The 15,031-nt window shown below is 40.1% G+C and overlaps 2 protein-coding genes across 2 annotated transcripts in view; one reads left to right on the top strand and one right to left on the bottom strand.

The window, feature by feature from the left end:
- The window catches only part of USP45 (ubiquitin specific peptidase 45), a 66,127-nt gene extending 64,831 nt beyond the window's left edge, over positions 1-1,296 (bottom strand). The window contains exon 1 of the mRNA XM_061206900.1: positions 988-1,296. The gene's annotated coding sequence lies outside the window, so the exon portion shown is untranslated. The remainder of the gene's footprint in view (positions 1-987) is intronic.
- Positions 1,297-7,671: 6,375 nt separating this feature from the next.
- On the top strand, positions 7,672-13,225 carry TSTD3 (thiosulfate sulfurtransferase like domain containing 3). Its single transcript, XM_061207008.1, has 4 exons — positions 7,672-7,786; positions 10,828-11,001; positions 11,098-11,257; positions 11,562-13,225. Exons 1-4 carry the CDS (start codon positions 7,714-7,716, stop codon positions 11,632-11,634), a joined length of 480 nt encoding a protein of 159 aa, XP_061062991.1. The 5' UTR covers positions 7,672-7,713; the 3' UTR covers positions 11,635-13,225.
- The last annotated feature ends 1,806 nt before the right edge of the window (positions 13,226-15,031 follow it).

The following is a 15,031-nucleotide window of genomic DNA, read 5'->3' as shown; positions in this document are numbered from 1 at the left end:
AAATTAACAGTAATTCCTTAATATCATCTCATATCCTATCATATTCTAATTTCTTCAGCTGACCCAAAGTATCATCTGTACTGGTTTTTTGCATAAGGATTTAATCAAGGTTTGCACTTTGTACTGGTTATGTCAGTTAGTATCTTTTAATCTACAACTGTTCTTCCCATAAGAAATGGAGAACTAATACTGTCTTACTTTCCTAAGACACTGGCTTTTTTTGAGATCAGGCCAGTACATGAGTCAAACTGGAGATCTTGTTAAAATGTGGATAGCAAAGTGATTCAGAGACATATATATATATATATATATATATATATATATATATATATATATTCTTTTTTATATTCTTTTCCATTATGGTTTATCACAGGAAAACTTTTTTTTTTGGCTGTGGTGGGTCTTTGCTGCTGCGCGCGGGCTTTCTCTAGTTGTGGCGAGCGGGGGCTACTCTTCGTTGCGGTGCGCCGGCTTCTCATTGCAGTGGCTTCTCTTGTTGTGGAGCAAGGGCTCTAAGTGTACGGGCTTCAGTAGTTGTGACACGCGGGCTCAGTAGTTGTGGCACACTGGCTCTAGAGTGCAGGTTCAGTAGTTGTGGTGCATGGGCTTAGTTGCTCCACGCTCCGCGGCATGTGGGATCTTCCCGGACCAGGGCTCAAACCCGCGTCCCCTGCATTGGCAGGTGGATTCTTAACCACGTGCCGCCAGGGAAGCTCCTCTAAATATATTTTTAAGAAATCCCTTCTATTTCTTAAAAACTCAAAGTTAATTCTAAAGATTTTAGATACAAGTTAATGCATTTTTTTAAACCACTATATCCTAAATCCTACCTAATACCATGCTACTCCATGGCTAAGCTATACTGTAATTTTTGTGGTTGTTTTTTGCTTTCATTGATCAAGGTGGAAGAATCTTTCAATTCAATAACAAATTCTGAATCCTGATTTAGTCGTACTATGTTCCACCTAAGGAAGCTTTTGAGTTTACCATTTTAAGAGCCATTTCCTTAAGTCCAAGGATCATCACTATTGAACAAGGCTGCAATAAATTAAGGCCTTCGGGGTTACGGAGACGCAGAAGGTCTCCAAGTTCCTTGACCACTTCATTTCTGACTGCCTTCACCCTCCAGACTGCCTCATCCACTTATCCCTACAGTTCCACCTTGCAAAATCACTAATTCAAGTATTCTGTTCTCTGATCACAACTTCAAGTTTTGCCGGCTTGTTTCATCAGCCACTCCAATCCTCCTTTAGTGCCCAGGCTGACAAGAGGCTGCATCTCAACAAGTGCTTCCACGATCACTGTAGCAGGGAAGGGAGAAAGGGAAGTGGCAAATCGAGTGCTGGTTCTTAAAGTTTCACTTGCAAGTGACACATGTCTGCTTATATTTTACTGGCCAAAGCAAGTCATATGGCCACATTTAACTTCAAACAGACAAAAGGGGGAGGGGCACGGGGGGGCAGTGTACAAAGAGGACAACCTTAACATGTACCCAGAAAGAACAGAATATGTGTGCACAGCCTTAATGACTTACCACACCACCCCTCTAACAGAACCCCAATCCTAGACAAATCCAATTAACCACTTTCTCCATGAATGCATCCAATCAGGCTGGAGAAAGTCTTGTAAGAAAGGAGATTGGGTCCACTAAATTCATAATCATAACTGCAAACGGATCAAGACACCCCATTATCTACTACACCTTCTGGCCAACTCACTTATATACTCCTCACACAGCCTTCTGAAATCTTTTTCACCCTCCCAAACCTCCAACTCCTCCTCTCCCTACTCCTCCAAATTATCATCTGGTCTTCTACTTGATTGAGAGAAAAGAGATGTAATCAAATAGCAAATCGGATCTTTCTACCCCCAAATTTACAAACTTAGACCTCCAACTATTTTAACTTGATGTCCTGAAAAGAGATAGGCATAACTAAGAGAATCCAAGAAAAATGGCCCATGAGAAACTGGTCATATTTTTACACCCCCTGCACAGGTAAACTCTTGATAAAGATGAGCATTAACACATAGCTAATACTGGCAGAATAACCAAAAGAACCAGGTAGCTGACCTAGAATCTAAAAAACACCTATGCCTTTTTTCAAAAACACTGACTCATACTTAACTTGGCAATGTAGAGTCAATTTCCAGTGATTTTTCTGACACATGTACTATGTCTAAACATACAGAGTCATTTTGGATGGTAACCCACTATTTAGCAGTCACTTATCTGTATAGCTTTCTTCTTCAATTCCCCGTTTAGGCAAAAAGAGACAAAATGAAAGTCCGATTATTGGAGCTTCAAATACTGTCCATCAACAATATTGTGTCTGGGGAGTTCCAAGACCACCCTCTCATTTGGAGATTTACTATAAGGTCTCACAAAACCCAGCATATAGTTGTATTCATGGCTAACATTTATTTCAGCAATGCAGTATGGACATACAGCTTGATCGTAATGAAAAAGACACAGGTGAAGTCTAGAGGAATCCAAGTGCAGGCTTCCTTACCATTCTCTCCCTCCCAAGAGGGGTCACCACACTCTTCCCCCAATAAGTAAAATCCAGTAATGTCTGTGCAATGTTTCTGCTCAGGGAAGCCCATTACAGACTCACAGGTGCAGGATTTTTAGGGGGGCTAGTAACTTCTGCATAAACCGTACCCTACAACATAAAACATGTTGTTCCCAGATGCCAAGCAAGGGCTAACCTTTCTAAGGACAGCAGTCTCAGGCATGCTATGTTAAGTCCTTTCAGCACAAATAAATTCTGGCCATTTTTCTCACGTGGTTTCCCAAACAAAACTTTCGTTTTCAACTTCCGCGTTTACCTACACCTGTCTTTTCTCTAATGTAGGATGTGCAACTAAACTGTTTAGAAATGTTTAATTTTTTTAAAAGGCCGTGCATACAAAAGCCCACATTCTCAAAAAAGAAAAAAATCTTTTTTTTCCTACTCTTGGGCGATTATTTTCGGCGGGGACGCCGGGGGAGGGAAGAAAGAGACAAAACTCTCTTTTTTAGAGGCTCAAAAAGATGACCAGCACTTACATACTTTTTTGTGCATCACACTCGGTTCTCAGCACTGAAGAGATACTAACCCACTTCATCCTCCCAACCACCAACCACCTTATGAGATAGGTTACTATTATTTCTCCCATTTTATACTTGAAACTGAGACACACAGTAGTTAGGTGACTTGCAGAAGCCAGGAGCCAGTAAGCGGTGGATGGAGATTTGGACCCAGGCAGTCCATCTCCAGGGTTCCTAATACTACACGATGCTGCCAGAAACCCGTAGTAAGATTCGTCCTCTGGTCTCACAAAAACATCCCAAGTTTCTGAAGAGAAAATGCGCCGTGAGGATGAGCGCGGAAGGGAGGCCGGAAGGGTGCTGGGTCGCCGCGACCCTGGTCAAGGTGAGGCGGCCCCTCTCCCGCCCCACCTCGCCGGCTCCTCACGCCGCCGCCCGGACACCCGGCCAGCCCGGCCACGCTCACGCGGCCCTCGGTGACCGCCTGGAGCCCCCAAGGATCGGGAAGGCGAGGGAGCGTGGGAGGAGGGGGGGCGTTCTTTCCCAAGCCAGTCAAGCCACAAGGGCCCGGGGTTGCGGAAACGAAGACGGAAAAACTGCGGCGACCCCAGCACCGAGCCCCAACTCACCCTGCCAGGCCCGGCGGCCGCCTCTACAACCGGAAGAGACTGCGCCTGCGCGTCCGCCCCTCCCGCTGGCAGGGGCGGGGCCTCGTGTGCCCGCCCCCACGTTTGGGGCGGGGGGGTTGGGGCCGCCCCTCGCGTGGCCGCGCACCCGGAGTTGGGCGTGGACAGGGCGGGGCCGGCTCGCGTCGCGCCTGTGTCCTGTAAATTTGCAGGACTAGGTAGGCCCCGGCTAAATCTTAGAAAAATGTTAAGTAGACTGCTAATTGGATCCTGACAGTGGCCTGGAGTTCGCGCAGCTGGGGTGTTCTCGGAGTCAGGATTAAGTCCCACTTGTTGCTGGACAGCGTGCCCGGACAGCCTCCGACTTCTCGCCGTCACATTCTTCTGTGCAATAAAATCACATCAGACATCATATATTTTCTTGTTTTTTCTCATTATTGTTGTCTTACCTGTCGTTCTCACTTTTTTTTTAATGTTTTTTAAAATCTATTTTTATGTACTTATTTTTGGCTGCATTGGGTCTTCGTTGTTGCGCTTGGGCTTTCTCTAGTTGTGGCGAGCGGGGACTACTCTTCCTTGTGGTGCACGGGATTCTCACTGCGGTGGCTTCTCTTGTTGCGGAGCTCGGGCTCTAGAGCACAGGCTCAGTAGTTGTGGCACACGGGCTTAGTTGTTCCCTGTCATGTGGGATCTTCCCGGACCAGGGCTTGAGCCTGTGTCCCCTGCATTGGCAGGTGGATTCTTAACCACTGCACCACCAGGGAAGCCCTTCACTTCTTTATTAGAAAATTTCTTGACCTATACCTAGACCTCTTCAAAGCTCGATTACCCGTTAAAGTGGTTTGCACTTTGCATATGTTTAGTAAAAGTAATTGGTTGAGAAATACTTTGTTTGAATGATATTGCAGACATCAAAACTAGTTACAGATAAACTCTACGATTCTTGTAATCTTTCACAATTCTTCAGCCAGGGAACAGGTGTGGCCTTATGGAAAGAGCCTTGGATTCCTATTTGATGGATTCTTCAAAGGAAGGAAATTATTTTTAAATGGTACCTAGTAAGTATATTTTTAGTGCTATTGCAAAGACATTATGACAAAACATCAAATAGAAATATAAATGTGCTTAAGGTCAGCTCTGTATACATTTCAAATAATGTTAAGTATCTTAATTTTACCATCATTGTTCTGTCTGAAAATGTATGGAATACTTTGCTAAGCTATAGGCTATACATATATTAAGTTTTTATCGTGTATTTTAAAAGATACATTTTTTATTATAAAAGTAATACATGAAAGTTTCACATAAAGTTCCTCACCTTTTCCTCCTTCCCTCATTCCCATTTGCTTTCCTCAGAGGTAACATTTCCTCTCCTCTATTTTCTGTTTCTTGTGTATAGTTTCAGGAATTGTCTTTGCACATACAATATGCCTTTGTACGACATTTTTATATGATTGCCATTTGTTAAAAGAGAACACAGTCAGCTTAGATTACAGTCTATTTTCTATTCTACAACTTGATTTTTTTTCACTTGATTGTATATCTTGGACATATCTCCACACCAGCCTCATTCTTTTTACTTGTTGCTTAGAACTCCAGTGAATGGATGTATCATTTTTTCCCAATCAGTCCCCTGTTAGTGTACATTTATCTTTGCCTACTTGTGCAGATATTTTCAGTAGATAAACTATTAGCGGTGAAAATGCTGAGTCAACAGATGTTCAAGGGCTTCCCTGGTGGCACAGTGGTTAAGAATCCGCCTGCCAATGCAGGGAACACGGGTTCGAGCCCTGGTCCGGGAAGATCCCACATGCCATGGAGCAACTAAGCCCGTGCGCCACAACTACTAAAGCCCGCGTGCCTAGAGCCCGTGCTCCGCAACAAGAGAAGCCACCGCAATGAGAAGCCTGCGCACCACAATGAACAGTAGCCCCCACTCGCCACAACTAGAGAAAGCCCGCGCACAGCAACGAAGACGCAACACAGCCAAAAATAAATAAATTAAATAAATAAAAATTTTTAAAAAAAGCAGATGTTCAAGTTTTGATAAACTTTTGGAAAAAACGTTGCATGAAAGGCAATACATTTCCTAATTCTTCATTTGATTTGTCTAAAATCTGGGGGCTTGATGTGGATTTAGAAAGAAATGGGAAAAATCCCAAGTCTCTTAAAAATCCTCTCCTTTCCAATTGTCTTTCACTTGCATTGTGGTGAAAAATAAAATGAGTTGTTTGAGAATTAATGACTCATATCAACTCAGCACTAGTAGACCTTTCCCAGAAAACATTGCATTATTTCTCTGCCTTTCATTCCACTTCAAGCCTTACTTGCCTCTGTCACACTGACTCTGAAGGAAGAACTTGGACATTTGTCCAAGGAGTACTGATCAATACTCCTGTTTGACAAGATCTTTTTGCTCTAAGCCCTCTTAAATAAACCAAGTTTGGCACTGTGCTAGTTATAGGAGGACATATTCATCTTTTCAGAAAAAGAAATCCTACAGAAAAATATTTCTCAAATAATCAGTCATGAACACTTGAAAAGAATTGTTTAGTAATATGTGCTCTTGCAAAAGTGTAAATGAGATTAAATGTGATTCATTGAGGCCAAGTACATTGTTTCCATATCTGTGTCCATACTACCTGTGGTTTATGATGTAGATGCCACAGAGAGTACATGAATCTACAATATTTAATGACATCTTAGTTCAAAGTCAATCCACAAAGTAGATTACACAGAGACTATGGTTAAACTTCAAATGACTTGGAAAACATAACTGTAAATGTTGTCATTGGTATAGAAATCTGAAGTCATTTTATTAATTATTAAACTATTGAAAGCTGAATAATTTAAAAGTGCACGCTTAATGAAATTATTCCTTGAACACATACTTTAATAATGCCATTTGGAAACTAATTTAAAAAAATTTCACTGTGAATCCATTTGCAGTTAAATATGGCTTTCATTATCCTTGGGAACCAAATTGAGAATAAATTAAAAATAAGGTAATGAACCAAGTTGAGAATAAAGTAAAAACAAGGTAATAAGAAACTTTATATGCTGTAGGCTGAATATGCTCCCTCCACAACCACACACCAAGGTGTTCTAATTCCTGGAACCTATGAATATGTTACCTTACATGGCAAAAGGATTTTGTGCATATGATTAAATCAAGATTATCCCAGTGGTCCCAGTGTAATCACAAAGGTCCTTATGAAAGGGAGGCAGAAGGGTGAGAGGAAGAGAAGAGGATGTGACAGCACAAGCAGAGGTCGGAATTAGAGATCTGAAGATGCCAAACTGTTGGCTTTGAAGATGGGGAAACGGACCAATAGCCAAGGAATGCAGGCAGCCTCTCCTAGATAGAAAAGGTAAGTACAGAAATTCTCCCCTACAGCCTTCAGAAGGAACACAGGCTTGCTGACACCTTAATTTTAGCCTAGTGACTTCTGACCTTCAAAACTATACATAATAAATTTGCATTGTTTTAAGTCAATAAGTTTGTGGTATAGTAGCAATTGGAAACTAACACATTTTATAAATTAGTTGGACCTGACTCTGACAGAGTTATCATCAAATATAGTCAAATATCATCATGTTGGGGGGAAAAGATGACAGCATGAGATTATCTTAATGCTGACATCAGTTGAACCAGCTATGGGAGTGAAGAGCAATTCTTAGAAAAGTGCACATGTGCTTTGCTTTAATTCAATGCATGAGAATCCTGTTATGAAGTAAATTGGAGAAATTTATTTACTTTATATATTTAAATATTATCTTTGTTATATTCTCTTTCCACTTTTAAACTTTGTCTCTCCTTAAAAAAATAATAATCATAAACAAAAAAGCAAACCCAACCCTTAGTTTCTTACCAGGCAATTTTAAGTTTTACAGCAGGGCACGTTTCCGTCCGCGATTACTCCTAGTGGCACTACCCGGTTCGGCGGGAGCCCGGCTGGAGGGCGCTCGAGAGCCCGGCGCGGTTCGCCCGGCGGCGGAAGGAGGAGGAGGAGCAGGAAGAGGAAGTGGTTAGTAGCCCTGAGGCTCGACCCGGAGATGAGGCTGCTGCGACTATTGCACTTGAGTGGGCTCCAGGCGATCCTCGGGTTCGCAGAGGCTGCGCTCTGGGGTGAGCTCGGGGTCCCCGGGGAAAGGGAGAACGCCTAACCTCGGGCCCCTGGGAAGGGATGTCGTTGGTGAGGGTGATCGCTTCTTTTTTAAAGGCTTCCAGTTAAAAGTCAGACCCAGTACACTTGGCCCCTGGGAATGTAACACCCCCTTGCAGTTCTTGTTCCTTCAGATTCCGGGCTACTGGGGTCTGGGGTTGCTCTCGGGGTACGCACGGAGAGGGGCAACCATTGCTCCAGGGAGCTCGCGTGGGAAGGCAGTTATAAAGGTATGGGTGCTTGACTGAGCAATGAAGGTCAATTCGCGACGCAGAGAAGTGAGCTCAGTGGCCAGTTCCTGATCGGGAGAGTCGCAATGAGGAGCCCAGTCTTGCGAGTTACACTTGTGACCCACTAGAGAGCAGCACTCATGGGCTGATGAAACCTACAGTTACCACGTTAGGGCTGTAATAGTACCACGCCTAATTACAGCTGGCGAAACAGAAGCCAGAGAAGCGAAGGTGGTCAGTGGAGGAGGTGGGTCTAGAACCCAGAGCAGGCCTCCAGTCCCTTCTCTTTGCTTTAAGTGCTGCCTCTCCTTTAGCAACAACCTTTGTGGATAAAGATACAGAGGCCCCAGCGTAACACTTTCTCCCCCCACCCCCGCCCCGGCCCCGCCCCAGTTATCCCATTTTAACTCTTGGTACAGCCTCTGTAGTTGAAGAGGTGTCGTTCCTGCAAATTCCGTTATTTGGTTTTACCTTTAATTAGCAATCATTTATTGAGCTCCTAATCTGCCAGACGTCCTGCTGGGGATACAGTTTACTTCACCATTTTGGGGTGAGACACACACAAACCATCACCACACACAGCCCAGTCGAATGAGACTGCAATGGAAAGGACTGAGTTGGAGGTGTTAGAGAAAAGGTGCCTGTTTCACTTAAAAAATTCTACTTGCAATACATGATTATATTCTCATTATATTAAAACAAACAATAAAGCACAGCATGAGTCCCCTTTATGCACTCTCCCCAGATATGAGTATACATAAATAAATGTACACATGAAAATACTACATATGTTAATATATATAATAGATTAGTATATATATGGATATCTATAGTATCTATCTCTCTGTATATATACTATATACCATAGATATATATGCTATATACTATAGATATCTATATATAATGTGATCTACACTGTGCTTGCTTTTCTGTAATTTTTTTCTCACCTAGGTATGGCAGCACATATAACTCTTTTAACCACTGCATATATACCCTACTATGAATTACCACAGTTTATTTAACTAGTCCCTTATTGATGGATATTTTGGTTTCCAATTTTTTTGCTATTATAAAAAGTTCTCAATAATTATCATTGTACATGCTTCTTTGTGCATATGTACAAGTATTTTACAAGAATACATACCTAGAAGTGGAATTGTATCAAAGGGGAGGTGACAAGTGACATTTAACAGGGTCATAAAGGAGACTTAGAGTGCCAGGTAGAGATGAGAGAGAAAGGTATTCCCTTCAGAGGGAACAATGTCCACAAATCATGAAGGAAATGGGAAAATAGATATTTATTGTGCACTGTATAGAGTATTCAAACCTCACAGCAACTCTAAAAGGTTAAATAATATTATTCGATTTTACAAATAAGAAGCTAAGTACCAGAGAGTTTAAGTAATCTGCCCAGGGTCACAGAGCCAAGTGGGCAAGCCAGGATTTGAACCTAGGTTTATCTGACTCTAAAATCCCTGCTCTTTCCACTATAAAAATGAGATTAGAGCACATGTATACTTTTGATGTTGCTGGAGGGTAGGATAATTGGGGCAGAGAAGGAATGAGGAGGAGGTTTGGTAAGTTATATTGGTAAGGGGGGGTTGAAGGACATTATAGAACATACTAAGAAGCTTAGACTGTATATCCTGTAATGTAGGCAGTAGGGAGTAACCAGGTGAGGTTGGATTTACCAGCGCGGAAACAGCAAAATTGGAGTTTATTCAAAGTTTAAGCTCAAAAAGTGAAAATTAGGTATAGCGTGTATTACTCTTGAAAATCCCTCAGGAGAACCACACATCATCTCTCAAGGATCCCAAACAGCCAGATTTTCTTCACTGTAGGAGCAGTTCACTGTTTCTTTGGTTGAGCATCAGATGCAGTGGTTAATTTACAAGTGGAGGCCATGTTGTACAAAAACACACACACACTATAGCTTTAAATAATTAGTGTGGAGTACAGACTCACACCGTGAGAGGCTAGGGGGAGCTGAGACTCATCAAGGGACCATGCTTGGGACTTCCCTGGTGGTCCAGTGGCTAAGACTCCGCGCTCCCAATGCAGGGGGCCTGGGTTTGATCCCTGGTCAGGGAACTAGATCCCACATACCGCAACTAAAGATCCTGCATGCTGTAACGAAGATCCCACGTGCCGCAACTAAAAAAAGATTCTGCATGCCGCAGTGAAGATCCCGCAGGCGGCAACTAAGACCCGGTGCAGCCAAACAAACAAACAAATAAATAAATAAATAAATAAATTTTTTTTAAGAAAGGGACCATGCTTGCTTCAGGCTTTTGCTTACCAAGTGGAAAGGCAGGAAATCCAGTCTTACTGATTACTCTTCCTGTTCTCCACCCCTCCCCCCCACCCCACTCCTTGCTGAATTAGAGAAAGTTAAACGTCGGTTTAATATGACTCTACTATACAAGAAAAACTTAGATTAGGGTAAGATTTACAAATTATTTGCAAAATTCAGTTACCAAATGTTGAATGTGTATTTATAAACTCTCCCCCCAATTAAAGGGCTTGGAGAGAGTAGAATATTGGAGGTGGCCCAAGACCAGCCGTAAGTATGCAGGGCAGGAGGATAGGGCTGCATCTTACTGTTCAGTCAGACTGTATGCAAAATATATACATTGATTATACAGTTTAGTAAAGTCAAAAGATCAATATGGTTAGCTGACTGGAACAATGGGGAAAATTCCTTTGACCTACTCTTTCCAGATATTAATAGAGATGTCATTTTGAAAGTACCTAAATTATTTTATTCTTTCCAGGTTTGAAGTCAATAAAAGGAAGCTGCAACAATTTTTGTACTGCTATTTGTAAAGATGTCACTTATATGGAACTTAAGAACCTCTTGAAGTCCAAAAAAATTATGTTAATTGATGTTAGAGAACCATGGGAAATTCTTGAGTATGGAAAAATCCCCGGGTCTGTCAATATACCATGTAAGTGACATGTGTCTTAACTTATTCATTAGAAATATATATCCAGTAACTGACTGTATCTAAAATTTAATTGAAATTCTTAACATTTTCTTTCAGTGGATAATGTAGATGAAGCTCTACAGATGAACCCAAAAGACTTCAAAGAGAAGTACAATGAAGTAAAGCCATCCAAATCTGACAGTCTAGTGTTTTCTTGTTTAGCCGGAGTGAGAAGCAAGAAGGCTATGGACACAGCAATATCTCTGGGCTTTAACAGGTGTGTAGATGAAGGATAAAAATGGGTTTAAGAGTATGTATTGCAGTATTTCATGGGTATATTTTTATTGGCCTACTGAAGAATTTCTTATAATTACTATGTTAGTAATGGCAGGATAGACTATAGACTCTTATAGACTAAGAGTCTCTACTTTTCATCCTACAATCTTTCAAATAGGCTCAAAGTCTAAACAGTATGGTGAGACGCCATTGCATCTCTAAATCTCTAAATTTCTTATCTCTAAAGTTCCTATGAACCTTGTGCTATAAAGCAGGAGAACTAATTATTTGATGTATGTTTTTAGTGCTCAACACTATGCTGGAGGATGGAAGGAATGGGCAACCTATGAATTTTCGGAGAAGAAACAAGGAAATTGAATTTTGGAATACAAGCTGGCCCTTTCCTTGTGTACGTGCAGCCTAGGATAGCGGAATAAGCAAAAGAATCAAAATGTAGCCCTGGAACCACTGGTTAATGGGAAGGGGATTTTGTGTAAGTCAATTATTTGTTGAATCTTTTTCTCACCTATAAACTAGGAATACCACTTCCCCCTGCCTACTTCCAAAGGCTAATGAGGCTTGCTGTAATGTATGTGACTTGCCATGGAAACGTAAGGGTTGGGATTCTAAAAATTAATTTTTAAATAGTTTAGTATAGTTCAATAGTATTCCAAAAGACCTGGTTACTTGTATTACCTAATCATAATGTGTGACCACTTCTGTTAATATAGTGTCTATACTCTTCAAAGAGGCTATGAACTAGACCAGTCGATTAAGACTTAACCTTAAAACACCAAGAATCTGGGGTGCAGAAAAGTAGGTGAAATATGAACAATGAAAATACAACATTAGCAATATCCAAAGACTTATGGCACTGTGACCAGCATGGTAGTGATATAATTTGCAGTTTAAAAAAGTAATATGATCTTTGGGGATAGTAATCAGAACAGTGGTTGCTTCTGTTGAAGGAAGGAAATTAACAGGAAAATCAAGGAGGAAAATTTCTAGGGTGATGGAAGTGCTCTATATCTTGATTGAGGTGTTGGTACATAGGTATATACATTTACCAAAACTCATTGAACACTTTAAAACTATACATTATCTGAAATTACATCTCAATTAAAAATAATGAAAATTAAAAAAAGTTTAAATGCAAATGACTCCCACTAGCATATTTCTTTGGAATGTTAAGTCCTACACTTGTTAGTACACTAGTGCACTGGTGAGTGGTAAAACAAATTTGTGCTTTCTTCCATCCATGTCTCTTCAGACCCATCTGTTTTTACTCTCATTTATATTGTCATTCAGAACATGTAAGGCCTGGCAAGTAAACTATAAGGACTTGGTTTTGTCCTAAATGACTTATTAAGCCATTGGAGAATCTGTGGTAGGTATGTGATATTATCACCTTGAACTTCTATTTCTGATATGTCAGTCTAGTTTCTAGCAAACTCCCTACAAGAACTAGAAAAGCTGGAAAATACACATAATACAGACACACACACACACACGCTTTTCAATGTTGTTTCATCCGCTACAGCTTTCCTTCTCCCAGGATCATGACTCTTCAGATCCTCGCTGCCTTAGTAATTCTGTCATGCCTTTAAACAAATTTTATTTATATATTTATATAAACAAATATTACTAGGGCATATAACATTAAGGAAGTGAGGATCTGAAGAGCCACAAGCTCACAGAGAAGAAAAGCTATAGAGAGTGAACCACCATTGAAGTACTGGGCCCAACCAGGAATAGGTAAATACACCAGGGTATAGAGTCTGGGGAAACACACCAGGCTTTTCCAGAAAGACAAAAAATATTCTAAAAGAAAGCAAATACTAAAGAACACAACATTATCTATGTATATGTAATATATACTGAATATGAGTTTAACAAAAATTACGCAATTAAATTGGGAGGATGATGGGAGTATAATTCCCGGGTAGAACAAGTTTGGGGGCGGGGAGGGGGTGGGAGCTGGAAGTGGAGAACAGGAGGTGTGTGAGAAAGTAAAATCTTCATCTTCCATAGTAGGAAGTTAAGAGATAATATTTACAAGTGAAAAAAAAAAATCAAAAGAAAAAAAAAAGGAAACTGGAGGGTAAGCAGAGGAGTATAGTAAAGTGTTTAAGAGCCTGGGACCTGCAGCCCAGATGCCCAGGTTTTAATCAGATTCTAATCCAAGCTCTTGTCACTTACTTGACTCGTGACTGGGTAAGTTACTTAACCTTCTGTTCCTGAGTTTCCTCATCTCTGAAATGATTGTTCTGAGAATTAAATGACTTCATAATGTAGAGAGCTTGGAATATACTTGTCACATAATAAGTGCTCAATAAATGCTATAATTATAAGCTTGTTACTTGGAAGTGTGGAAGTAACACAACAGCAGAGAAATGACTAAAAGTTGCTCTGGGGAGCAGGAATAAGAAGCAGGGAAAATGGGACTGGGACCTAACATCTTCCTTATGTCTTATAGGAACACTGTCCAAAAGAATTATGATGCAAGCCATTATGTGATTTTTAGTTTTCTTACACTTAAGTAAAACAGGTGAAATTAATTTTAACAGTGTTTTATTTAGTCCTATGTATCTAAAAAATCATCATTTAAAACATGTAATCAATATAAACAAATTAGATATTTTACATTCTTTTGTTTTGTTACCAAGTATTGAAATCCAATGTGTGTTTTTACATTTATAGCACATTTCAATTCAGACTAGCCACATTTTTAGTGTTCAATAGCCACATGTGGCTAGTGGCTATCTCACTGGACAGTGCAGCCTATGGTAATATTTGATGTTTAGAAAGAACACACATCATCAATGGCTGCTAAATCACAGAAAGAGACACCAGCCATTATATGCCTCCTGATAGGAGATACTTTATACAGTAGTCTATAATGGAAAAAAAAAATTTGAGCCTGAACCTGATCAAGCTTTTGCATTCAATTACCAATTTATAGAAATACAGAGAAGAAAAGAACATGTTAAGTAGCACCTCAAGGATACACTCAGCAAAATACATATGGTGGGAAATTCTTAGTGGACAAGCAAACCAAAATGGGGAATTTTTTAAATGAAATAAAGGAGAAATCCATGAATTTTAAGATTTAAAGGATTTATCAATGAATTGCATGTGTGGTCTTTATTTAGATCCTAAGTAGAATTATTTAATAATATTTATGATATTAATGAGATAACTGAAAATGTAAACACTGGATATTTGATATTACAAAATTATTTTGACTAACTTTTTTGGGTACAGTAAGACTTCTATCGGGTTTTTTGAGGGTTTTGTTTTGTTTTGTTTTTTAAAGAGCCATTATCTCTTAGGATTACATACTGAAATAATTATGGACAAAATGATATCTTGTATTTGCTTCAAAATAATATGCATGTTGGAGGAAGTGGTGGGAGTTTAGATGAAATTGGCCATGTGTCAATAATTGTTAAAGTTGAGTGATAGGTATATGGAGGTTCATTACAATATTTTATCTACTCTTGTATATGTTGTGTTAAATTTTCTACTTAAATAAGAGGTTGAAAATAAAACTACAAGGCATATGTATTTTCAAAATAAAAATTTTTTAGAAATATACGTAAGCTTAAAGGAAAAATTAGGGTTAAGTCAATGATTGTAATATATAATCACTCTGCCCTTCCAACCCAAGCCCAATCTTAATTCCTTCAGACCTGAGGAGAGCTTTTTTTTCTTATTTCATAAGCCTAGGAGACCTACTTCTGTCATTGGTACTGACTTTATAATCTCTCTTTCC

Source organism: Eubalaena glacialis, chromosome 12 (genome assembly GCF_028564815.1).
Source record: "Eubalaena glacialis isolate mEubGla1 chromosome 12, mEubGla1.1.hap2.+ XY, whole genome shotgun sequence".
Taxonomy (NCBI): Eukaryota; Metazoa; Chordata; class Mammalia; order Artiodactyla; family Balaenidae; genus Eubalaena; species Eubalaena glacialis.
The sequence above is the reverse complement of the archived record's forward strand: the minus strand, read 5'-3'. Positions and strand labels throughout refer to the sequence as shown.